Here is a 27,182-nt window from a genome sequence, read left to right on the forward strand (position 1 = left end):
ATCTGTGGACATGCACTCCAAGATCCCTTTCTTCCTCTACACTACTGAGTGTCCTACCATTTAATGTGTATTCCCTTTCCTTGTTAGCCTCCCCAAATGCATTACCTCACACTTCTCTGGATTGAATTCCATTTGCCACTGTTTTGCCCACCTGACCAATTTATTGATCTCGTCCTGCAGTCTACAGCTTCCTTCTTCAGTATCAACCACACAGACTATTTTAGTATCATCTGCAAACTTCTTAATCATACCCCCTATATTCAAGTCAAGATCGTTGATATATACCACAAAAAGCAAGAGACCTAGTACTGAGCCCTGCGGAACCCCACTGGAAACAACCTTCCAGTCACAAAAACACCCCTCAACCATTACCCTCTGCTTCCTGTCTCCGAGCCAGTTTTGAATCCAACTTGACACTTTGCCCTGGATCCCATGGGCTTTTAACTTCGTGACCAGTCTGCCATGTGGAACCTTATCAAAAGCCTTGCTAAAGTCCATATACACTACATCAAACGCACTACCCTCATCTGCCCTCCTTGTTACCTCCTCAAAAAATTCAATCAAGATTGTCAGACATGACCTTCCCTTAACAAATCCGTGCTGACTATCCTTGATTAATCCGTGTCTTTCTAAATGAAGATTAATACTGTCCTACAGAATTCTTTTCAATAATTTTCCCACCACCAAGGTTAGGCTGACTGGCCTGTAATTACTCGGTCTATCCTTTTCTCCCTTTTTAAACAAGGGTACCACATTAGCAGTCCTCCAGTCCTCTGGCACCACACCTGAAGCCTGAGCGGATTGAAAAATGATGGTCAGGGCCTCTGCTATTTCCTCTTTTTTGCTTCGCTTAACAGCCTGGGATACATTTCATCCGGGCCTGGGGATTTATCCAGTTTTAAAGCTGCTAAACCCCTTAATACTTCCTCTCTCACTCTGTTTATTTCATCTAATATTTCACACTCCTCCCCCCGATAGGAATGTCTGATTCACCCCTCTCCTTTGAGAAAACAGATGCAAAGTATTCATTAAGAACCCTACCGACGTCTCCCGCCTCCACACACAGATTACCCTCATGATCTCTAATAGGCCCTACCTTTTCTTCAGTTATCCTCTTACTCTTAATATATTTATAAAACATCTTTGGGTTTTCCTTGATTTTACTTGCCAAGAATTTTTCATGCTCTCTTTGCTTTCCTAATATGCACCCCTGCACTTCCTGTACTCCTCTAAAGATTCTGGAGTATTTAGCCCTCGGCATCTGTCATACGTCTCCCTTTTTTTCGTTATCCTACCCTGTATGTCTCTAGACATCCAGGGGGCTCTAAAGTTGTTAGTCCCACCTTTTTTCTTTAAGGGCACATGTTTGGTCTCCTTATCTAAGGAAGGATAAACTTGCCTTGGAGGTGGTGCAACGAAGGTTCACTAGATTGATTCCTGGGATGAGAGGGCTGTCCTATGATGAGAGATTGTGTAGAATGGGCCTGTACTCTCTGGAGTTTAGAAGAATGAGAGGTGATCTCATTGAAACATACAAGATTCTGAAGGGGATTGACAGGGTAGATGCTGAGAGGTTGTTTCCCCTGACTGGAGTGTCTCGAACTAGGGGGCATAGTCTCAGGATAAGGGGTAGGTCATTTAAGACTGAGATGAGGAGGAATTTCTTCACTCAGAGGGTTGTGAATCTTTAGAATTCTCTGCCCCAGAGGGCTGTGGATGCTGAGTCTTTGAGTATATTCAAGGCTGAGAGAGATAGATTTTTGGGCTCTAGGGGAATCCAGGGATATGGAGATCGGGCAGGAAAGTGGAGTTGAGGTCGATGATCAGCCATGATCTTATTGAATGGCAGAGCAGGCTCTTATTTCTTATGTTCTTATGTTGATTTTTGATGTCTGACTTTTGATTTTGTAGGTAAATATTCTGAGCTTTTTAAACATTTCTTCCATATTATTTCTTCTCTTGAGGTGTGGAGACACTCACTGGGGTACATCTCGTTGAGCTGTGATCGCCCTCTAGTATTTTGCATGTATGGTCATTGTTCGCATGTGAGTGTTGACACTGAGTCAGATTAAGAAGGACATTATATTGAACACCAATCCTATCCTCACCAAGTGTCCATACGTATGAACTTCCAGTAAGGGTCGCTGTATAGGAATCAAGAGCTATTAACCAGTTGTTCTTTTTCCTTTCCCTGGGTGCTGTGGCCAATTGTAGCTTGCCTACACCTGCTCTGGGTGAGCTCACCTAATTTAGGACAGGCTATGGATCAAACCTAGGACCTTCCTGATCTATGTGGCTCAGGAATGGAAACTTTCCTCTGAGCACTCTTTTTCACTGCAGAACCAGAATATAATTTCTGCTTTTAGAATCTGGTATACTGTCTGTCGATCTGCATTTTTTTATAGAAATGGCTGACTTTTATGTTGCTAGCTTCTGAAATTATGGAAAACCTTATGTATTCACAAGTTCATCAGCTGATGAGAGGAGTATCAACAAACTAGGGGAATTATTTACATAATGGTCACAAAACAGGGTAATGCATGTAACCATAGGGCAGTAATCTTATTGAGTGAATCAAAAGACAAAAGCAAAGCTGAAACATTTTTAAGCCATCATCTGAGTCCCAAATACAATTTTTAGTTTGAAGTTGCTTCATCTATTCATTATTTTTATAGAGTAGAGTCCACAGGGCTATTGTATTCCATTTTGTTTTTCTTTTCTTTATCTATCTCCTTTTCCTGACCCTACTTTGTTAGGGTGTGTCATGTCAGATGCTAATGGGAGAGCACCTTGGATAGTTGGTCATTTGCAATTTTGTGTGGTACTCCTGCAGTTGATGTGTCACACCAGCTGTGTATTAAGTTTTGCTTTTGTACATGTTATCATCATTTTCACTCCTCTAGTAGGAGTGTGGCATATAACTGTTGGGTTACATGACCTATTACCTCTTCGATTTTACCAATATAACTTCTGTTGCAAATCACTGTTTTATCTCAAATAAAATACCTGTATTCTAGAATCTAGTCCTATATTTTGGCATTCTTTGGATTTATTGTGGAATCTCTTCCATGTTGCATGTCTTCAAGGTTATCTTCAAGCTCGAGATAATAAAGCTATAGAATGATAAAATATAATGCTACATTCTATCTGATCTTCTCAAAGTGTTGTTCAGAGCTGAATTATCGATTTAGGAAACTCCTCAGTATCCAGTGGCCAGACGTGCTATCACCTTCGAGGCACAACTTTAAGTTGCTATGACCTTCCTTTTCTCATGATTTAAGATATTACTGTATCTCAATTTCACAGAAGCTGAAAGTAAAAGTTTTTTTAAGAAATCAAAGTAGCGCAGATTTAGTAATGAGCAAATATGTGCAGATTAGCTGGTTATTGACCTCTTTCTTTATGGGATTTGCTGTGCCCAAAATGGCTACTGCATTTTCTTACATGTTGATCATTGCACAGCGAAAGTAATTCACAAAATGTGATGTGCTTTGGCATGTTTCTGCAATGCATAATAAGGCGCTATATAAATACAAGTTTATCTAGGCTGGGTTAAGTAATATTTAAACAAATGCAAACATCGTGCTCTGCACAAAATTAATTAAAATTGTGAAGAGAGCCTGGGAATAGTTTAAATGTTGCTTGTAGTTAAGCGAACCTTTTGAGAGAAGTGAAAGGTTTTCTCTATACGCACCAATTTTGGATTAATATGGAAGGGACATTAAATTCAAGCTTTTATACTGGCTTGTTTACTTTGGATTCTGCAAGACTGCTGTTCGATCTACGTATCTGCTGCCTGGATGAGGGAACTGGAATTAGCAATGTAAATGTCAGGAACTGGCTTATAAATATTATTATTACACTGTGAGCATCATTTCATTTAACCAGATTTAGTCCTATGCTTTGTATCAAGAGTACGGGCTGAAAGGACCTGGGGTTAAGTCTCTGAATAGGAAAGGACCCTGTTCTTCTATTATGTGCTTGGGAGACCCACCTCGTTTGCCTCCCTACCAACTAGCTTTTCTAGCCCCTGTGGCTACTTTCGTTCACCTTCCCTGCCAAGCTCACTCACTCCCTCCTTCCTTAAATATATCATCACTTCCAAGTTGTGCACCCACAATTTGCTGTGCAAATTCCATCAGTGCATTTTGTGCCCTGTTCACCTTCATGGCCCATCTCCATAGGATTGCCCTTGTGTGGTTCTACTGCGACCTGTCCAAGTGCATTTCCAGCAAAGGCATCGGCCGTGAATTTAATCGCGCTGAGGGGGCAGGTTTGGAGGCGGGTCCGCTGTCAAAATCGCAAAGATTGACCGGGTAGGAAACCTGCTGTCAACCCGTCTCCACGCGAGTCTCCCAGGTGTCGGGTCTGTCTGCGCAGAACTGACCTGACACCAAGCGGTGGGAGAGACAATTCACCTACTTAAATGGTTTGTTAAGAGCCAATTTAAGAGTATTTTGAGGCTTACTTGTAATTTTACCTTCTCCCCCACGGGTTACCCGCTGTTCGGGGAACACGCCAGCTCAACCTGGCCTGTTTTGAGTCTGCTCTGAGGTTTGTGAAAAGCTGACAGCTGCAGAAGTGGTGTCAAGGATGCCATGGTGAGTTGGAATTAGCAATGTAAATGTCAGGAACTGGCTTATAAATATTATTACACTGTGAGCATCATTTCATTTAACCAGATTTAGTCCTATGCTTTGTATCAAGAGTACTGCCATGGTGAGATGCAGATGGTGAGTTTCAGAGCACAGAAAATGTTGGTTACTGCATTTTTAATACATGTAGAGATTTCTTTAGCTTACAAGTTTTTAGATCCAACTGTATGTCCAGTGCCACTTCATTGGGACAACCTCTCTCACCAGTGACAGATCGCTTCTGTCATCTCACCTGCAGCTGCCATCTATTCCAGCAACATCAGAGCCAGTGAAACAATCAGATCGTGGTCCTCCGAATCCTTTCACAACACCAACATCACCGGGCACACCAACATCACCAACCTTTTCTGCCATGCACTGGACACAGGGCATCAGCGCTTAACAACATTGCTGCCCGGGAGGCCAGCGATGGCATCACCATGGTCAGATTTTCTGCACTTGAAGCTGTACACCCTGGCGCCACATGATGTGCCAGGTTGACACCATCCCACACCAGCACCGTGAAGCAACCCTTTAATGTCCAAGCCATTCCATGCACACTTATCACTACAGACGGGGTGGGGGGGTGGTGGTGGGCGGAGAGTTATGTCTGAACATTCATTGGAACTCAGTAAGACACTTCTCAAGGTGCAATAAGGGGCAGTGTTGGAAAAATAGATTTCATTGTATGACAACACATTACCAGAAACTTCACATGGACATTGGCTAAACCTCTCAAGTACCTACCCTTGTGAGTTGTTAGTTGGTATGCTTGCAGTAGGGTGAGTGTGAGGGGTGGCTAGTGAGATGGGGAAGTGATAAAGTAGATAGAGAGGGTTGGGTGGAGGTGCAAGGTAAGTTGGTGTCCTGGGGAGGTATCTTCTGCCCTTGGAAAGGAAGAGAACCTCCCTGCGTACTGTGACTCCATACGCATATGGAGGGAGTCATTGGAGAGCCTGGGTGGACGCGTTAGTCTTTGTGCAGTGATTGTCAGTGTTTGCAGCACCTCCGTGCTGTCAAACACTGACAGAACAACTGTCAAACTCCTTGTGGATGTGGTCCTTTTAAGGAAACCGGCTGATGACGCATCATCAAATAACGTCATCAGACCCGCTTCCTGTTAATTGGCCGGTAAGCCCGCAGGGCGAATTTAACATGGCCAATCAAGGTAAAATCACGTCTGCAGAGCGGAGGCAGCTGGGGGCGGGACCGGAACCCAGAAACCAGCTGACCCGCCCCCATCCCACCTCCAGAATTAAATTCTTCTCCAATTCCAGCATAGGCACCTCCAGTGTACCCCAAGAATACATCCTTCGCCTCTTCCTCTTCATTTCTAGTTGATGCCTGGGTGACGTCATCTGTAGATGTAGGGTCAGCTTCCATATGTATGCGAACAATACTCAGCTCGACCTCTCTGCCAATTCCCTCACCTCATAATAATCCCCATGCTGTTAGACTGCTTATCTGATATTTAGTCATAGACGAGCCAGAATTTCTTGTACTTGGATTTTGGAAGGGTGAACGCCATCATTTTCAGCCCCCATCAAAAATTTAGCACCCTAGCCATCAACTTCATGGCTATCCCTCTGGCTGAACCAGGCTGCATGCAGTCTCTATTCGGTTCGACCCAGAACTGAACTTCAAATCGAATATCCTATTCACCACTAAAACCACACTTTTTCCAACCTTGCAACATTGCTCACCTCTGTCTTTACTCCCACTGCCACCAAAACCTTTTTCCATGCCTTTTGTTACCTCTAAGCCCTGATTTTTAATTGGGGCAGGGGCTGGTGGGGCAAGCGTCAAGCTCTATTATCTGTTTCTAATTTATTAATATGTTGAGATTAACTTTCTTTATAATTGCATTAGTATATATTTGTTAAAATTCCAGCTCACTTGTACCAGTATTAGGTTCCTTATCTCCTCTACACAGCTTTTTGTTTAAAGCTTAATATTTGGCACCTAATAACAGCTGCATATGAAAATTGGCATATTATCTACTTGTATGTAGAGATAAAATTTACAAATTAGCATTGCCTGCATAGAACCTTGCCCAATGGAGGGGTACATTGGACAGTGAGGAGTGCTCACTTGTAATATGGACCTAAAAAGTATAGGATGGTCATTAGCACCACACTGGACGTTGACAAACCTAAAATATTTTTAGTTCATGTATTTTAACCAGCAGCACCTAGCAGTGTGATGAAAGCTATTCACAATCTTCCCAAACAACTGCCCTCAATAATTTGAAAATATTCAGCTGCTTTTGCACTGTTAAATTTATTAAATATAAAATATTGATTCCTACAGTGGTTTGTGTGTGTGTGTGTGTGTTCACGGCTGCAACTCCTCACATTGCTGCTTTCATGATCTCAACTATGTGCTGTAGCCAAGTGCTTTTCCGACAGTACGAGGGGACAAGTCATCAGGCTGTTCGAGACACCTTTTTATGGTTCGTTCAAAGTGGCATTCAGCAAGTCCTAAATGCACCACCTCCTAATCAGACATGTGTATGTCTTTAGAAGAATTTTTTTAAAGAAATATTCATAATCTCATAAAAATGTAATATATTTACTTGCTGAAAGTCTTAATTTCATGCTCTAACATCAGAGGTCTAGTCTATTTGCAGTGCACAGCAGGGCTTATAACAAATGAGAACAAGAAGGCAGGTCTGTAAAATGCTGTCACTATGGCAACATTCAGCTATTATAAACCAAGCTACTAGAACACTGTACCGAGCCATGTTAAACTGAAATTTTTATGTTTCTGAGATCACTTTAGAGAAGACTTGTAATTGACAGAAAACCTAATGAGCATGTGATTTTTGTTAGGTCAGTCACTCAGTATGTGGTGTTGACTTGTATGCATTTTTGAGCTATTTAGATCCCCCGTTCTTGCCGAGTTCAAGACAGCTGCTGACAGCAAGCACATGAATGTGTTTTTACTTATTAGTTTGTTAGGCAATTGATGTACACCGTACAGGTTACCAAAGTGTATTCCACACAAGGTGGGGCAAGTTATGTATTTTGTGTGTAAAATCCAGCTCCGTTTTATGCATTTAAAGTTTCCATACACATAGAAACATAGAAGATAGGAGCAGGAGTAGGCCATTCGGCCCCTCGAGCCTGCTCCACCATTTAATGAGATCATGGCTGATCATCCAAATTCAATACCCTGTCCCTGCTTCCTCCCCATATCCCTTGATCCCTTTAGCCTTAAGAAATATATCTAACTCCTTCTTGAATATATTTAATGAATTGACCTCAACTGCCTTCTGTGGTAGAGAATTCCACAGGTTCACCACTCTCTGGGTGAAGAAATTCCTCCTCATCTCTGTCCTAAATGGCTTACCCCTTATCTTTAGACTGTGACCCCTGGTTCTGGACTCCCCCACCATCGGGAACATCCTTCCTGCATCTAGTCTGTCTAGTTCTGTTAGAATTTTATAAGTTTCAATGAGATCCCCTCTCATTCTTCTAAACTCCAGCGAGTATAAGCCCAATCGACCCAATCTCTCCTTGTATGTCATTCCTGCCATCCCAGGTATCAGTCTGGTGAATCTTTGCTGCACTCCCTCCATGGCAGATAAGGCGACCAAAACTGCACACAATACTCAAGGTGTGGTCTCACCAAGGCCCTGTACAACTGCAGCAAGACATCCTTGTTCCTGTACTCAAACCCTCTCGCTACGAAGGCCAACATACATTTGCCTTCTTAACCGCCTGCTGCACCTGCATGCTTACCTTCAGCGACTGGTGCACAAGGACACCCATGTCTCGTTGCACTTCCCCTTCTCCCAATCTATTGCCATTCAGATAATAATCTGCCTTCCTGTTTTTGCCACCAAAGTGGGTAACCTTGCATTTATCCACATTATACTGCATCTGCCATGCATCTGCCCAATCACCCAACCTGTCCAAATCATACTGGAGTTTCTCTGCATCCTCCTCACAGCACACACGCCCACCCAGCTTCGTGTCATCTGCAAACTTGGAGATATTACATCTAGTTCCCTCGTCTAGATCATTAATATATATTGTGAATAGCTGGGGTCCTAGCACCGATCCCTGCAGTACCCCACTAGTCACTGCCTGCCACTCGGAAAAAGACCCGTTTATTCCAACTCTTTGCTTCCTGTCTGCCAACCAGTTCTCTATCCAAGTCAATACCTTGCCCCCAATCCCATGTGCTTTAACTTTGCATGCTAATCTCTTATGTGGGACCTTAGCAAAAGCCTTCTGAAAATCCAAATACACCACATCCACTGGTTCTCCCTTATCTAATTTACCAGTTACATCCTCAAAAAATTCCAGTAGATTAGTCAAGCACAATTTACCTTTTGTAAATCCATGTTGACTTTGTCCGATCCTGTCACTGTTTTCCAAGTGCTCTGCTATTACATCTTTTATAATGGACTCTAGCATTTTCCCCACTACTGATGTCGGGCTTACCGGTCTATAATTGCCCATTTTCTCTCTCCCACCTTTATACTGTATAGTTTGGACTGATAAGACTAACATTCAAAACTACTGCAATTTTTTCACATTACACAGTTAAATATTTAATTAGCTTTGCATCAGTATTACATTTTAGCCACGCTACTAAGATTTTAGACATACAAGGTCATTATTCAGTCTTTTAATGTGGCCTACAGTAACAGGCAGATGCTTTTTGACAAGAATTTATTTAAATGAGTGGTGGTTCAGGCAGCTGTGCTCTTGAAGTGTTAACTGCTAGAACTTGACCACACTGGACCCATTATTACTCAGAAAAATGTGGACTCTGATCTACCATCAATTTTTTGCCCATAAACTCCCACAAAATATCCTTTGAGCTTATTAATATAAAACCTAACTGTAATCTTAAAATACTTCTGAGACAAAGAGAAGTTGAATGGTAAATCCAGACGGTCTCTGGTGGTTCCCTTTGCACAGACATCTGAAGGCATTTGTTTCCTTTCTTCTTCAACATGAGAAATGGAAACGAGAGACTTGTTCACACAGTTTTCAGCAAACCAACAATCCAGTCACGGTGACCCTTAATAGCTCATTAAATTATTTCATATTTCTAGAGTTTATTCAATAGTGGATTGGACCAGAAATATGGGTTTATGAGCAAGGGCATAGAGCTTTAGGAATGCAATAAATTGAGTAAACTAACCATTTATTTTAATGGCAAATGAAATTCCCTTAAGCATTGCTATAGTATGTGTAATCCTTTCAAAATATAATTCTGGGCACCAGATAAAAATTGTTCTAAAGAGCTATTTTATTGGTTCTTTATTACAGAAAGTTGATGGTGTTTTATCTAAACCTGGTATATTGAAAATCCTTTTAAAGCAATGTGTATGCTATTGAAATGCTGGTGAGGAAATCTCACTGAAGAGCTGGTAGAAGATGAAACACCTTTTTGCTAAATGTTTTAGTATTTTGTAGTGGTATCCTCTTGAAAGCATCACTCACTAATTGTGCTCAACTTACATAATCTGTGAAAAGCAAAATACTTCAGATTCTGGAAATCAAACAAAAACTCAAAATGCTGGAAACTGAGGTCAGTCAGCATCTATGCAAGCAACAGGCAAATTAACTTTTTGCACACGGAATCTTCTTCAGAATTACAAAAGTACTAAAATAATTCAATACATAATAAAGAACTGATGATTTGAACAGTGTTTTCCACCCTGCATCTTGCTTTCACTTACGTATTGCAGTGTTAAGATCAGGAAGATAATTCCTAGGGTAATCCGGGAAAGCTAGGAGTCGGTTAGAATACAGAAGGAAATAAAGGAGTTCCCAATCCTACATTTGCCGACAAATTTATAACCAGTCTAAGAGAAAAGAGAGAGTAGCAGCAAAGTCGAGAGGTTAAAATAATGGAAAGAAAGTGTCCTGAAATCCAGGAAGATGGAGATATGGGAGAGAAGACTGGGAAATACAGATTCCTACAAGGAGAAAGGCGGGTGGGGGAAGAGATCAGTTAAACAAAAGTAAAAGCAATGCACAGTCATATAATAAAAGAAAAAAGAGTAATGGAGTTAAGCATGAGGTAATGAAAGTGCACTAGTAAAAGCATGAGTGGTGAGAGTAAAGTTGGAATACTCCTTACACACAGAACAAATTTGCAAAGCTTAAAGCTAATTTAAAAAAAGAAACTGGAATGTGAGAATTAAACACAAAATCTGCAAACAAAAACAGAAAAAGTTGGAAATGCTAAGTAGGCTAGACAGCATCTATAGAGAAACAGAAGTCAGTCAGTTGATGGTTCAAGAAGGGGCCCACTGCCACCACCTCTGGGCAACTAGGATGACATCCTGTGAACAAATAAGGAACACAAGTCATGAACAGTTCTCTTCCCATCTTTCCTCAAAGGTAGCACTGAACTGCATAATTCATTTTCAAAGGATGAAAGTTATGCTGGCTGACACATTGATTTATTTTGCAATAAACAATAATGTCTGTGCCCTGTATCTTATTCCATACTTAATAAATATTTAATGCCAGTGCCAGATGTATTGCTGCACTCTTTGACTGAATGGTGAAATAGTTATTTATAATGTGTCTGATGTGGTTTGGATGTGGCTATCAGTTTTAACATAAACTGGTACTTTGCCTGTTAGGAGTTACTGCATTCACAGTCGCTGCTGTGTGCTTGTCTCAAGATAAAAGCAATGAAATCTATTCAGATTGCAACTACCAGAGAAATTGTCAGGGTGAGGGGAGAAAAGGCAAAAGAAAATAAATAAGAATTCTGTATTCATGAAGCCCCGTGGTATTGTCCTTGCATATAGCTTCATTCCTACCTATCCAAATATAGTCAATGCATATGCATCAATGGCTTCTCTTCCCTCCCCTGCACCATCACATTTGGGTCACCCAGGGTTCATCCTTTGCATCCTCTTATCTACTGTTTCTCAGCAACATCATCTGCAGGGATCATGTCGGCTTCCACTTCTCTTGGAATGCTCGACTGCCTCCATGCTTTAAGACTACCTGACCGACATCAAGTCTTGGATTCATCACAACTTCTTCCAGCTCAGTATCAAAGACCAAAGCCATTATCTTTGGCCGCACCATAATCTCTACTTGTATGCCACTGATTCCATCTCCCTTCAAGCCATACTCGGGCTGAAGTGGATAGTCCTGCTTGACCCCAACTTGAGCTTTAAATTCCACTTCCTATTCATCACCCAGACTACTACCTTTGTGACATCGCCTATATCGGCCATAAAACTTTTTAATCCTCACCTCCTGCACCTCCAGACTTGACTACTTCAACCCTCTCCTTACTGGCCTCTCACCTTCCATTCTCCATAAACTCTCAACATGACCAAAGCATTGCCACATGTATCCTGTCCCACACCAAGTTCTGCTCGCCCATTGCCCCTGTCCTCACTGACCAGCATTGGCTCCTGGTAACCCAGATTTAACACACCCTCTGAAATCTCCTCCAGCCTCTCCCCTCCTGAATGCTTCATTCCTATGAATCCAACCCTCTGTACATCTTTCTCTTCTCTTCCCTCCCCTCTCCCTTTGCTCCACCATTAGTATGCAAATGTTCTTAAAGATAAGGATATCTTTCAGGTTTGTTTGTGCAGGTAGTGTAGGTCAACACACACATCGACCACCTGTGTCAATAATAACCTGACATTCACACACAAGATACAATGATTAAGATCTTATTAATATTGATTTATTGAGAAATAATTGTTGATTGCTGGGAAGCTCCGCTTAGTTTATATTATCCTTGTTTTCAAATCCCTCCATGGTCTCGCCCTTCCCTATCTCTGTAATTTCCTTCAGCCCCACAACCCTCCGATATCTGCGCTCCTCTAATTCTGCCCTCTTGAGCATCCTTGATATCAATCGCAACACCAATGGTGGCCGTGCCTTTAGCTCCAAGGCCCTAAGCTCTGGAATTCTCTCCCTAAACCTCTCCGCTTCTCTACCTCTCTTTCCTCCTTTAAGACACTCCTTAAAACCTACCCCTTCTGCCCTAATATCTCCTTATGTGGCTCGGTGTCAAATTTTGTTTTAGAGCGCTCCCGTGAAGTGCCTTGGGACGTTTTATTATGTTAAAGGTGCTAAATAAATATATGATGTTATGATCTGTTGAACACCAGCTGTAATATGTGATGGTATTTACTGCTCTTTTGTCCTTTTAAATAGTTTAGTAGCCTCATTTGTTCAAACTGAGTTTATTTGTGTGCTATTTGTGTAATTAAAGAATCATAGTTGTAAGTTGTAATATTTAATTCTGCTTTTGATATCCTATTTACATCTTTTTTTCCCTTTTGCAGGTGAACGAAAAAGCCCCTATATCGCCATATGTTGTATAATAATGGCATTCAGTATTCTCTTTGTACAGTAACAATCGGCTCGAAAGGGACAGCGCTATGGATAATAGACATTGGTTAAAAAACACAAAAAAAGAACTTTATGAATGTGAAAATGATCCACGAATGGCTGCAGCTTCCAAAAGCCATATTGTGCTTATTGCATCACAAGCTTTTCTTAGCAGTGACATCAACTCCAACCTTGTTACCGGACCAAGGACTGAGATATTTGGGATAGAGTTCCATTGTGGCTGAATTTTCTATCGGACTAAAACAACTATCCTGAACTTGAGAGCTAGTGTCGCTATGAGAATCATCTGATCAGTTATTGCTGTGTGTAACTGTTTAAATATTGTATTGTCAATAAAATTCTTCAATGATCTTTTAAACTTTTGATTGAAAAGATTAAATCCTGCGCCCTACAGTATGCTTTATCACCCCAAAGGAAGGTAAGCAGGATTTCACTGGGAAAGTTGGCTCCAAGAGGTTACATCTAGCATTTTGGAGTCGAGACAGATGGGTAATTTATTGCCTGCGCCTGACGAACCCGCCCTTGAATTGCCAGCCTCACTGGGGGCTGGATTCTTCCCACTTGGCTGCATATGAGCTTATTGGTGCCCTGTGCTGCTAAGCCATGTTGGTTAGTTAAAATCTAGCAGTGTCCAGTATCCCTATGCTCACTTGAGGTGATACTTTTATTTTGTTAACCAAAATATAATTACTTTTTTTTTTCTTCACCCTTGGGATGTGAGCGTTACTGGCAATGCCAGCATTTATTGCCTATCCCTTGTTGCCCTTGAGAAGGTGGTGGCAGGCCTCCTGGAACTGCTGCAGTCCATGTGAGGGTGTTCCAACGGTGCTGTTAGGTAGAGTTTTGCAGGTTTTTGACCCAGCAACGATGAAGGAATGGTGACGTATGTCCAAGTCACGATGGTGTATGACTGGAGGTGATGGTATTCCCATGCACCTGCTGCGTTTGTCATTCTGGGTGCTGGAGGTCACATGTTTGGGAGGTGCAGCCATGCACCTTGTAGATAGTACACACTGCAGCCACCGTACGCTGGTGGTGGAAAGGGTGGAGGCTTAGGTTAGTGGATGAGGTGCCAATCAAACGAATTGCTTTGTCCTGGACTGTCTAGCTTCTTGAGTGTTGCTGCACCCATCCATGCAAGTGGAGAGTATTTCATCACACTCTTGATTTGTGCCTGATAGGTGGTGGAAAGGCTTTGGGGAGTCTGGAGGTGAGCCACTTGCTGCAGCACATATTTATTCATTTGTGCTAGAATTTATGCTTCGCTTAAAATACACACTTTGACATTACATTTCTTTATTAGGGATTATGTTAATGAAGTAGGTAAAAAGGTCAGCCCCTACTGCTCTAGTAGCCACGGCATTTATGTGGCTGGTCTAGTTGATTTTTCTAGTCAATGGTGATTCCTAGGATGTTGATGATGGGGGACTTGGCGATGGTAATGCCATTGAATGTCATAGGGAGGTGGTTAGGGTCTGTTGTGCACTAATTAAAAGGCAGTAGACTGGTACAAAAGCAATCAAAAAGGCTAATGGAATGTTGGCCTTTATCTGAAGGGGGCTGCATTACAAAGTGAAGGAAGATTTGCTTCAGTCCTATAGAGCCTTGGTTAGACCCTATCTGGAGTACTGCGTTCAGTGTTGGGCACCGCACGTCAGGAAGAATACCTTAAAGAGGATACAGTGCAGATTCACCACAATGAGACCGAGGCTTAGAGTGTTAAATTATGAGGACAGCTTGCATAAACTTGGTGATATCTGGAGGAGGCTCATGTACTCTGCACTGACTGAAGATAGTTGCGAATGGTTCAGCCTTGTCATTTTCACTCGCATGCTGTGCTTCGCCATAGTTGAGAATGGGGATGTTCATGGAGCCTCCTTCTCCCGTTAGTTGATTAATTGTCCACCACCATTCACAACTAGATGTGGCAGGGTTGCAGGGCTTTGTCCTGATCCATTGGTTGTGGGATTGCCTGGCAGGCTATAGCATGCTGCTTTTGCCCTTTAGCATGCATGTAGTCCTGTGTTGTAGTTTCACCAGATTGATGCCTCATTTTCAGATATGCTTGGCGTTGCTCTTGGCATGCTCTTCTATACTCTTCATTTAACCAGGGTTGGTCATCTAGCATCATGATGATGGAGGAGTGAGAGATATGCCGGGCTATAAGGTTACGTATTGTGGTGGAATACGATTCTGCTGCTACTGATGGCCCACAGCGTCTCATGGATGCTCAGTTTGAGCAGCTAGATCTGTTCCTAATCTACAAGGATAAAAGCAAAAGACAGGAAGGAGAAAAGCAAAAGTGGCAGACAGAGAAATCGAGGGTTTAAATCAAACATGGCCACAGTAAATCATTCTAAAAGGTCTAAGAGTGTTAGAACAAGCCTGAAGGATTTGTGCCTTAATACGAGGAGCATTCGTAATAAGGTGGATGAATTAGCTGCGCAAATAGATGTAAACGGATATGATACGATTGGGATTACGGAAACATGGCTCCAGGGTGACCAAGGCTGGGAACTCAACATCCAGGGGTATTCAATATTCAGGAAAGACAGGCAAAAAGGAAAAGGAGGTGGGGTAGCATTGCTGGTTAAAGAGATTAACACAATAGTAACGAGGGATATTAGCTCTGATGATGTGGAATCTGTATGGGTAGAGCTGAGAAATACCAAGGGGCAGAGGTTGGGGATAACATTAAACGGGAAATTAGAGACCTGTGCAATAAGGGCACAGCAGTTATCATGGGTGACTTTACACATAGATTGGGCTAACCAAATTAGTAACAGTACTGTGGAGGAGGAATTCTCAGAGTGTATACGGAACGGTTTCCTGGACCAATATGTCGCGGAACCAACTAGAGATCAGGCCATCTTAGACTGGGTATTATGTAATGAGAAAGGATTAATTAGCAATCTCGTGCGAGGCTCCTTGGGGTGGAGCAATCATAATATGATAATTTTCGTTAAGATGGAAAGTGAAGTATTTGACTCAGACTAGGGTCCAGAATTTAAATAAAGGAAACTACGATGGTATGAGGCGCGAGTTGGGTAGGATGGATTGGGGAACGTTACTTAAAGGGTTGACGGTGGATAGGCAATGGCAAACATTTAAAGATCGCATGGATGAACTACAGAATTTGTTCATCCCTGCTTCGCATAAAAAAGTGAGTCAACCGTGGCTAACAACGGAAATTAGGGATAGCATAAGATCTAAGGAGAGGACATATAAATTGGCCAGAAAAAGCAGCAAATCTGAGGATTGGGAGCAGTTTAGAATTCAGCAAAGGAGGACAAAGGGATTAATTAAGAGGGGGAAAATAGAGTATGAGAGTAAGCTTGCTGGGAACATAAAAACTGACTAAAAGCTTCGATAGATATGTGAAGAGAAAAAGATTGGTGAAGTCAAGAGTAGGTCCCTTGCAGTCAGAATCAGGGGAATTTATAATGGGGAACAAAGAAATGGCAGACCAATTAAATACATACTTTGGTTCTGTCTTCACAAAGGAGGACACAAATAACCTCCCAGAGATGTCAGGGAACATAGGGTCTAATGAGAGGGAGGAACTGAATGAAATCAGTATTTGTAGGGAAATGGTGTTAGGGAAATTGATGGGATTGAAGGCCAATAAATCCCCAGGGCCTGATAATCTACATCCTAGGGTACATAAGGAAGTGGCCCTAGAAATAGTAGATGGATTGCTGGTCATCTTCCAAAATTCTATAGACTCTGCAACAGTTCGCATGGATTGGAGGGTAGCTAATGTTACCCCACTATTCAGAAAAAGGTGGTAGAGAGAAAATGGGGAATTATAGACCGGTAAGCCTGACATCAGTAGTGGAGAAATTGCTTTGAGTCCATTATAAAAGATGTAATAGCAGAGCACTTGGAAAACAGTGACAGGATTGGACAAAGTCAACATGGATTTACAAAAGGTAAATAGTGCTTGACTAATCTGGAATTTTTTGAGGATGTAACTGGTAAAATAGATAAGGGAGAACCAGTGGATGTGGTGTATTTGGATTTTCAGAAGGCTTTCGATAAGGTCCCACATAAGAGATTAGCGTGTAAATTTAAAGCACAAGGGATTGGGGGCAAGGTACTGACTTGGATAGAGAACTGGTTGGCAGAAAGGAAGCAAAGAGTTGGAATAAACGGGTCTTTTTCCGAGTGGCAGGTAGTGACTAGTGGGGTACCGCAGGGATCGGTGCCAGGACCCCAGCTATTCACAATATAAATGATCTAGACAAGGGAACTAGATGTAATATCTCCAAGTTTACAGATGACACAAAGCTGGGTGGGCGTGTGTGCTGTGAGGAGGATGCCGAGAAACTCCAGTATGATTTGGACAGGTTGGGTGATTGGGCAGATGCATGGCAGATGCAGTATAATGTAGATAATTGCGAGGTTATCCACTTTGGTGGCAAAAACAGGAAGGCAGATTATCATCTGAACGGCAATAGATTGGGAGAAGGGGAAGTGCAACGAGACCTGGGTGTCCTTGTGCACCAGTCGCTAAAGGTAAGCATGCAGGTGCAGCAGACGGTTAAGAAGGCAAATGGTATGTTGGCCTTTGTAGCGAGAGGATTTGAGTACAGGAACAAGGATGTATTGCTGCAGTTGTACAGGGCCTTGGTGAGACCACACCTTGAGTATTGTGTGCAGTCTTGGTCGCCTTATCTGAGGAAGGATGTTCTTGCCATGGAGGGAGTGCAGCGAAGATTCACCAGACTGATACCTGGGATGGCAGGAATGATGTCTGAGGAGAGATTGGGTCGATTGGGCTTATACTCGCTGGAGTTTAGAAGAATGAGAGGGGATCTCATTGAAACTTATAAAATTCTAACAGGACTAGATGCAGGAAGGATGTTCCTGACGGCGGGGGAGTCCAGAACCAGGGGTCACAGTCTAAAGATAAGGGGTAAGCCATTTAGGACAGATGAGGAGGAATTTCTTCACCCAGAGAGTGGTGAACCTGTGGAATTCTCTACCACAGAAGGCAGTTGAGGCCAATTCATTAAATATATTCAAGATGGAGTTAGATATATTTCTTAAAGCTAAAGGGATCAAGGGATATGGGGAGAAGGCAGGGACAGGGTACTGAGTTTGGATGATCAGCCATGATCTCATTGAATGGTGGAGCAGGCTCGAGGGTCCAAATGGCCTACTCCTGCTCCTATCTTCTATGTTTCTATCCCACAGTGGTAGTGCCACACAAACTGATGGAGAGGTATCTTTAATGTGAAGACTGGAGTTGGTCTCCATGAGGACTGTAAGGTGGTCACTCCTACCAATGCATCTATGACCGGTAGATTGATGTTATGAGGTCAAGTAAGTTATTCCCATGTATTGGTTCTCACCACCTGCAGCAATGTTCTTCAGGACCAGTACAGCTTGGTTAGTGGTTGTACTACTGAGCCAGTCTTGGTGATGGGCATTAAAGTCCCCCACCCCGATTACATTCTGTGTCCTTGTTACCTTCAGTATTTCCTCCAAGTGATGTTCAACATGGAGGAATACTGATTCATCAGCTGATGGAGGGCGGTCGGTGGTAACCAGCAAGAGGTTACCTTGCCCATTTTTGATCATGAGACTTCATGGGGTCCGTAGTCAATTTTGAGGGAGATTACGGAGTGAGTTGGTAGAAGTGTTTATAATTATGAAAGGATAGGACAGAGTAGATAGAAGCACACTGTTTCCAGTGGTTGAGGGATCTAGAACAACAGGACATTGAAGATTAAATGACAGAGCTGGAAAACATTTTAGATAATGCTTCCCAGTCTCACAACCCTCTATCGGAGTTAATGATTGAAGCAGAAACAACATCAACATTTAAGAATAGATTAGCTAGATGGTTCAAGGAACGCAGGATAAAGGGATCTGCAAGCATGATAGGCACATGGGATTGGGACTGCTGTTCATTTGGAGGATAAACACCAACAAAAGCTGGGCCCCACACCACTTTCCTTGTTATAATTTCCATGCAAGTTTTGGCTCTTTGTTAACCTTTGTCTAAGTTCTTTGGCCTGGAGTATGTTCCTACAGGGAGGGGGAAGGGTTAAAAATATGTTTTTCCCCTCTGCAAAGCCCTTTGTTTACCTTGTTTAAGATATCCATGTCAGATCTCTCAGCCAAAAAAGATCTGAGTGGGATGAGCATAATTCTTGCTGGTGATGCTGTCTCCAGTGATGAAGTATAAAGTTTTTTAATGCCAGAGGTTCATTCCAGCTGGTACTGAACTTCACATTTTTGCTTTGAGCAGTAGGATCAGTATCCAGGAGCAGGAAGGATGCCGATCCCCACTGAGGCCAACACAGCTGTCCAAAGAAGGATTGGTCAAATACAACCAATTCTTTTCCAGCCAGAGGATCTGATACACTGATGTCCTTGAGTCTGTTTATAAACATATGTTAGATAATATATCCTCTTTGGGACACACCTCCACATTTTCATCCTGCACCCACCCCTCCACCATTCTACTAATGTGAAGAGTGCTTTAGATTAAAATGCTTCTTTTAACTGCAGTTTCAATTAGTGGCGCTTAGCATCTCAGAAGACCATTTTTTGAAACTTTAGAAAATCTACAGTAGATTTAATCCACTGTAGTTAACCATAAGGACAACACCAGTTATATGAAGGAAAGCTACTGATGCTAAGCTCCTCACAATACCGTATAATAGAGCATTAAACAAAGTAAGCACAATATTGCAGATTTCTCTGCAGTGAGACAAATTTGAGCAACGATTCAGGTGAGACAATTAGGCAACGTTGACTGATCGCTGTGGTACTATGAGGGCGGCAATGCCAATTGTTAAATCTAAAAACCAATCCAATTTTAAATGACACAGCCAGTCAACACTACCATAGCAAGGCACAATTTGTGATACCCAGTTCATTATGACAACCATGTAGGGAAATGAACATAATTTAAAAAAAAAATAACAACAGAAAATGCTGGAAATACTCAGCAGGCCAGGCAGCATCCGTGGAGAGAGAAACAGAGTTAACGTTTCAGGTCTGGGACCCTTCATCAGAACTGGAAAAAGCTGGAGATGTAACAGATATTAAGCAGGTGCAGAGACAGGGGGGGGGGTTTAGGAGGGGAGGAAGGAGTAGAAAGCACATCCTGTACTTTTGTAAGAGGCAGGAAAGATAAAATGTTGCAAATGGGAATTGCAAAAATCATACTGCATGAAAAATGGGGGCAGGGATAATTATCTGAAATTGTTGAACTCAATGTTTACGTAAGCTCGAGGAACAGCACCTCATCTTTCGATTGGGCACTTTGCAGCCTGCCGGACTCAACATTGAGTTCAACAATTTCAGATAATTCAGATTTCATCTTTCCTGCCTCTTACAAAAGTACAGGATGTGATTTCTACTCCTTCCTCCCCTCCTAACCTCCCCCCCCCCCCCACCCTGTCTCTGCACCTGCTTAATATCTGTTACATCTCCAGCTTTTTCCAGTCCTGATAAAGGGTCCCAGACCTGAAACGTTAACTCTGTTTCTCTCTCCACGGATGCTGCCTGGCCTGCTGAGTATTTCCAGCATTTTCTGTTATTTCAGATTTCCAGCATCCGCAGTATTTTGCAATTATAATTTTTTTTAAATTTAACTGCCATTAGTCACTGGTGAGCTGGATGATTCACTGTTTGCTTTGAGTCCATTATAAAAGATGTAATAGCAGAGCACTTGGAAAACAGTGACAGGATCGGACAAAGTCAACATGGATTTACAAAAGGTAAATCGTGCTTGACTAATCTACTGGAACTTTTTGAGGATGTACCTGGTAGAATAGATAAGGGAGAACCAATGGATGTGGTGTATTTGGACTTTCAGCAGGCTTTCGATAAGGTCCCGCATAAGAGATTAGCGTGTAAAGTTAAGGCACATGGGATTGCGGGTAAGGTTCTGACTTGGATAGAGAACTGGTTGGCAGACAGGAAGCAAAGAGTTGGAATAAATGGGTCTTTTTCTGAGTGGCAGGCAGTGACTAGTGGGGTACCACAGGGATCGGTCTTAGGACCCCAGCTATTCACAATATACATTAATGATCTAGATGAGGGAATTAGATCTAATATCTTCAAATTTGCAGATGACACAAAGCTGGGTGCGCGTGTGTGCTGTGAGGAGGATGCCGAGAAACTCCAGTATGATTTAGACAGGTTGGGTGATTGGGCAGATGCAGTATAATGTGGATAAATGCGAGGTTATCCACTTCGGTGGCAAAAAACAGGAAGGCAGATTATTATCTGAATGGCAATAGATTGGGAGAAGGGGAAGTGCAACGAGACCTGGGTGTCCTTGTGCACCAGTCGCTGAAGGTAAGTATGCAGGTGCAGCAGGCGGTTAAGAAGGCAAATGGTATGTTGGCCTTCGTAGCATAGAAACATAGAAGAAAGGAGCAGGAGTAGGCCATTCGGCCCCTCGAGCCTGCTCTGCCATTCAATGCGATCATGGCTGATCATCCAAATTCAGTACCCTGTCCCTGCTTTCTCCCCATATCCCTTGGTCCCTTTAGCCTTAAGAAATATATTCAACTGCTTCTTGAATATATTTAATGAATTGGCCTCTACTGCCTTCTGTGGTAGAGAATTCCACAGGTTCACCATTCTCTGGGTGAAGAAATTCCTCCTCATTTCCGTCCTAAATGGCTTACTCCTTATCCTTAGACTGTGACCCTTGTTTCTGGACTCCCCGACCATCGGGAACATCCTGCATCTAGTCTGTCCAGTCCTGTCAGAATTTTATAAGTTTCAATGAGATCCCCTATCATTCTTCTAAACTCCAGCGAGTATAAGCCCAATCGACCCAATCTCTCCTCCTACGTCATTTCTGCCATCCCAGGTATCAGCCTGGTGAATATTCGCTGAACTCCCTCCATGGCAAGAACATCCTTCCTCAGATAAGGCGACCAAAACTGCACACAATACTCAAGATGTGGTCTCAAGGTTAAGTAATGTATTGCCATTCTCTCCAACTGACAAGGCCATAAGAACATAAGAATTAGGAGCAGGAGTAGGCCATTTGGCCCCTTGAGCCTGCTCCACCATTCAATAAGATCATGGCTGATCATCGACCTCAACTCCACTTTCCTGCCCAATCCCCATATCCCTTGATTCCCCTGGAGTCCAGAAATCTATCTATCTCAGCCTTGAATATACTCAATGACTCAGCATCCACAGCCCTTTGAGCTAGAGAATTCCAAAGCTTCACAACCCTCTGAGTGTAGAAATTCCTCCTCATCTCAGTCTTAAATGTCCGACCCCTTATCCTGAAACTATGCCCCCCTAGTTCTAGACTCTCCATCCAGGTGAAATAACCTCTCAGCTTCTACCCTGTCAATCCCCCTCAGTATCTTGTATGTTTCAATGAGATCACCTCTCATTATTCTAAATTCCAGAGTCTATAGGCCCAATCTACTCAATCTCTCCTCATAGGACAACCCTCCCATCCCAGGGTCAATCTAATGAACCTTTGTTGCACGTATGGCAAGTATGTCCTTCCTCAGATAAGGAGACCAAAGCTGTTCACAGTATTCCAGGTGTGGTCTCACCAAGGCCCTGTACAATTGTAGTAAGACTTCCTTACTCTTGTACTCCAACCCCCTTGCAATAACGGCTAACATGCCATTTGCCTTCCTAATTGTTGTACCCACTTGCCAGGCAGCAGGCAAAAATGGACAAGACAGGAAAGTGGTGCAAAGAAATAATTTTATGTGGCTCATAAATTCAACAGAAACTTAACCATCTAACATTTTATAACACACCCATATGTATACCCTTGTGCATTTGCAATTGTGTCATCTTTCTCTTTCTACAACTCCGATGCCATGCAACCTCTGTGGCTTCAGCAGAGGTAGAGGCAGGTTGCTCATATCCCTGCTCACACTTTTGGTGGGTGTCCTCTGGGTTTTGGAGCCTGTGAGTGTCCCGCCTAAGACTGCTCCTCCTGCATCTGTGCAGGGGCAGACTCGGCCATAGGGACACAAAGCAGCATGTGGGGCTCTGACTGAGCGGGGGGGGAGGCGGTGTGGTGGTCAACGGGGAGAAATGGGAGCGCTTTGAGCAGAGACCCCATGTCCCCTCTCACCATCATCCCCCTCATGGCACACCCGCATTTCCCTGCTAGCAAGGAACTGGAGAGCACTTTGCTGCACATCAGTGGGTGCTGAACGGCCAACTCTAGGTATCAACCATCCTAGATACTGCAATCAGAGTCTGCAAGCTGTTGTTCACAGCAAGCATGCACTGGTTCAACTGGCGCGTTTGATCCTCCATGCAGGTGGCCACCCTTTCCATGGACAAACACGTCATAGTCATGGCCTGGGACATCATGCTGGTCATGCTGGAGATGGACTCCTCCATTCTCCCTACAGTTGAGCACATCGCGGCTGGAAAGGCTGCCAGAGCCGCCCACATTTTCTGTTGCTCCTCAAGAATCATTCGCTTTATCAACAGCCCTTGAGAATCAGCATCTTTGTCCAGCTGAGCACTGCTTGGAACGTCCTACACTCCCCAGTGAGGACTCTCCATTGCTGTCCCTGTTTCCACCATCTGTTCTTGCTCACATGTGATGTGTGAGACACCAGGTGACAACACTATTTTCTCTCTTACTGGAGCCACCACGGTGTGTGTATCTGTGCTGGTGCTTGGTGTGCATAGGTCCTGTGACGGTGCACCCTCAGAGTCCGTGACCTCCTCTGAGGAGTCATCTTCCTTGTCTGGTTGGTCAGTGGGGGAGGGCCACTTGATGGGCCTGTGGGAGAATAAAGACAATGAATGTTTTAAGTTACCATTATGCACATGATCATATTTCACTGGCTGCTGACATCAAGTCAACATGAATTACTGTTGTATGCCTGTGGCTGTACGATATTTAATTCTGTCACCAGGTAACTGGGATGTCCCCCTCTCTCCATCTCCCACCGCCAGCAGCTCCGCAACATGGCTCAGCTCCAGGGTCTCCTCCTCTGCTGAAATCAGCGGTGTCATGACTGGAGGGCCCCCACCGGTTCATTGCCTCGTCCGGGTGTTCTGTGCTCTCTTCTCCTGCAAGGAGGGAAACAAAAGACCTTTGAGTGAGAGTCATGGAATGAGTGAAAGGGATGGATGGGCAACATCTGTTGAGAGTGACAATGAGGAAGAGGCATAACGTTGCATTAAGATGAGGGTGAGTGTCAGTGGTGGATAGTTAGGTGGGGATGTAAGTGCATCAACAGTGAAGGATGGGTGCACCTGCAAGGTAGGTTGTTGTGAGGAGTGATATGCAGGAGTAGGCTTGGGAAGGCAGAGTAAGGGGGTTGGGTGACACACACATCAGGATGTAGGACAATGTGGCATTGTACTTGTAAAGTCTGTAGGTTGTGTAGTAAATAACTTCAGAGACTTTAGAAGTACAAACAAAACAGGTCTTTACTATTCAGAGGTCTGGGCGATTTCTGCCCTAGTTAACGTATCACAACCCTTATATACTGGTGTGGTCACTATCGGTATTACAGTATACATGAGCCAATAGATAGTGCCACCCTAAAGTAGTGCTCTTAAAGGCGAACGGTTACATTCTATAGTTCCCTTAAAGGTAAACGGTTACATACACAACACTCCTCCCTTCCTAGCTTATTACTTACAGAATCCCGTTAAACATACAATCTTCAACTTTATATAAACAGTTTGCAGATATACTCTCGATGGAGTCAACGTCATATAACAATTTACAGATATACTCTCAATGGAGTCAATGTCATATAACAGTTTACAAACATACTCTCAGTGGAATCAGTTTACAGGTTCAGTCTCTGTGGGAACAGTTCATAAATTCAGTCTCTGGTATTAATTCGTTCCAGACAGCATCCTCCATAGCCTTTGTTTTTAACAGCTTGTACTTTCGTCCTGTTGAACCAGCAGTGCGGACTTATACAACCCACTGGCTGTCTTGATAATGTCCCTGGATTTTTTTTACAAATTTAGCACCTTTCGTAGTGTTCGGACTGAGGTAGTAGAAGTAATAATATTTTAAACAGTTATTATTTTCTGCTTCTTCTTTTTCTTTTCTGCCTTTTTGAAACTCTCCGAGCTCTTTTCCCGGCTGCCATCTGTAGCGCCACCAACTCTCTATGTTCCTTAGACCTTAAGTGCTTCCTCAGGATTTCAGCACTTTGGGAGTTCCCATCACAATTTGGGCAGACCACATCCTCATAACATTCGGTGTCACTCAACAGGTCAAAACCCTTCTTCAAGCAATCATATTCATCCTGCTCTTCCTCGGATGTCTGCCCTTCCTTCCCTCCTGGCCTCATTTGTGCGTTCAATCCTTTCCCTTCCTTCAGGGATTTCGTTATCAGGCTATTTAATCCTTCTACTGAAGTAGCTGTTTCCCCATTCTCCTGTTCCCCTGGACGTAATTCAGCGTACTCCTCCATTTCATCCATCATTTTCTCCAATGCTTTCATCTTCTCTTCCTCTTGTACTTTGGCTTCCAGTGCTTGGAGAAGTTGCGCCTCGATGCTCTCTAGCTCATGTTCAGGGCCCATTCCCAGTTGAAACTGTTCTTCAAGTCGGTCAACCTCGGTAATTGCCGCCTCATATTTGTCTTGGGCTTCCTTCCATATTTTTATGAGTTCTGCCATGTCTTTCACCTCTACATCCTCATCTATGTATGGAACTTCTACCGATGAGTCTGTCTTGGCCCTGAGCTCCTCAAGAATTTCCTGCAGCCTTTGGACTTCTTGCTCATGTTCAACCTTTAGTTGCTCATATACTTCCAACGAAACTAGCTTTTCGGAGGTTGCTGAGTTAACCCCCTCCAGAATTGTAGTCTGGGCCTGTTCATACTGTTTTTTCAACTTCTCGCACTCTGCTTGTAAGGAGTCGTAGAGAAGAACTGGAATAAAATCCTGGCTTCCTGAAGATTCCTCTTCATTTGTTTCTTTCGCAATTTCCTGTTGGAGTTCAGCCAAGGCTGCTATGCTATCTGCCTCTCGAAGTCTCACTGCCATCAACTCTTCTTTATTCTTGCAGTCCATCTCAGCCATTTCCCGTTTACTTTCATTTAACTGGGTGAGTAGTCCCTTATTTTGGGCTGAGAGATATTGCACCTTCTCATGTAGACCCTTGCACTCCTTCTCTGCTTGACATAGCTGATTACCGCTGATTTGGTTCTGCGTTTCAAGTTCCAACATCCTTTGCTTAGCTTCTTTCAGTTTCGCCCCTATAAGCTCCTCTTGCAACATGGCCACATTATTCTCATCAGGTAAAGAAGCGTTTCTCTTTTCCATGTCCAAGATTTGTTTCTGCATCTCCTTAAGAGCACCCTGTGATTCAACTTCTCTTAACTTTGCCTGCACTAGCTCCGTCTCTAATTGCAGAACAAAATCCTCAGTGCAGCGTGATTTGCCCTTCTGCTGTATCTCTAGATCATGCAAATATTCTAACCCCTGAACATCATCAGGGAGATGTGATCGGTAATTAGTCACGATGGCTCTATGGTCGCTCTCTGCTTGAGCCAGTAGGTTCTGTTGTCTTTCCAGACTCTCCCATTCGGTGTCATAGAACTTTTTCATTGTTTTCATCTCTTGTACGAGGCGGTAACTTAATTGTTCTAATTGTTGTTGTACTTTGAAATAGCGTTGAGTTCGAGCCCGGTGTTCCTCCGTAATGCATATGTCTGTAGCTTGAACAGACTCAGAATTCTCTGTCTTTATGCACGCCATCGATTTTCCAACCTTAGTCTGTGAGTTAATGTTAACCTTGTTTTTCATACATAAGCTGGACTTATCGTCTTCCGGCTCAGAGTCTGAGCTGCTTGTCTGCACCGAGTCCTCACTCGTCATTGCTTGTCGGTAGTGCCATTCCATGTCTATTTTCTTGATCCACTCCCGTCCTAGAAGTGGTGGTCCTCCCTCAGGTAGTACGTACAAATTCATTCTTGGGTGTACTTTACCCCTATCTCTCACCTTGACTCTTATTTTCCCCATGGGGTATACGCGATGCCCCGTGTATGTCTGTAATACGAACTTGGTATTTCTTAAGGGTATGTGAGAGAATAGTCGGTGGTAGTCCTTTTGGTTGATGACTGATATAGCTGATCCCGTGTCCAGCTCCATTCGTACTTGGACTCCAGCTATTTTTAGTGTGACCCAGATCGTCTGTAGATCAGTTACTTTACCCACATTGTGGATTCTCAGAC

At 43.1% G+C, this 27,182-nt stretch overlaps 1 protein-coding gene across 4 annotated transcripts in view; it reads left to right on the plus strand.

Moving 5' to 3' along the window:
• tmem167a (transmembrane protein 167A) overlaps positions 1-27,182 on the plus strand; it is a 488,889-nt gene that overhangs the window by 36,485 nt on the left and 425,222 nt on the right. Inside the window, exon 4 of one of the 4 annotated variants that reach the window (XM_085989395.1) lies at positions 12,931-13,355. The exons of the other annotated variants lie outside the window; for them this stretch is intronic. Coding sequence (XP_085845521.1) covers positions 12,931-13,001 — 71 coding nt within the window. The 3' untranslated portion in view covers positions 13,002-13,355. Of the gene's footprint in view, positions 1-12,930; positions 13,356-27,182 lie in introns of those variants that run through there. 4 annotated transcript variants of the gene reach the window in all.

This window comes from Somniosus microcephalus, chromosome 1 (assembly GCF_052327205.1).
Source record: "Somniosus microcephalus isolate GS21.2 chromosome 1, FLI_Smic_1.0, whole genome shotgun sequence".
Taxonomy (NCBI): domain Eukaryota; kingdom Metazoa; phylum Chordata; class Chondrichthyes; order Squaliformes; family Somniosidae; genus Somniosus; species Somniosus microcephalus.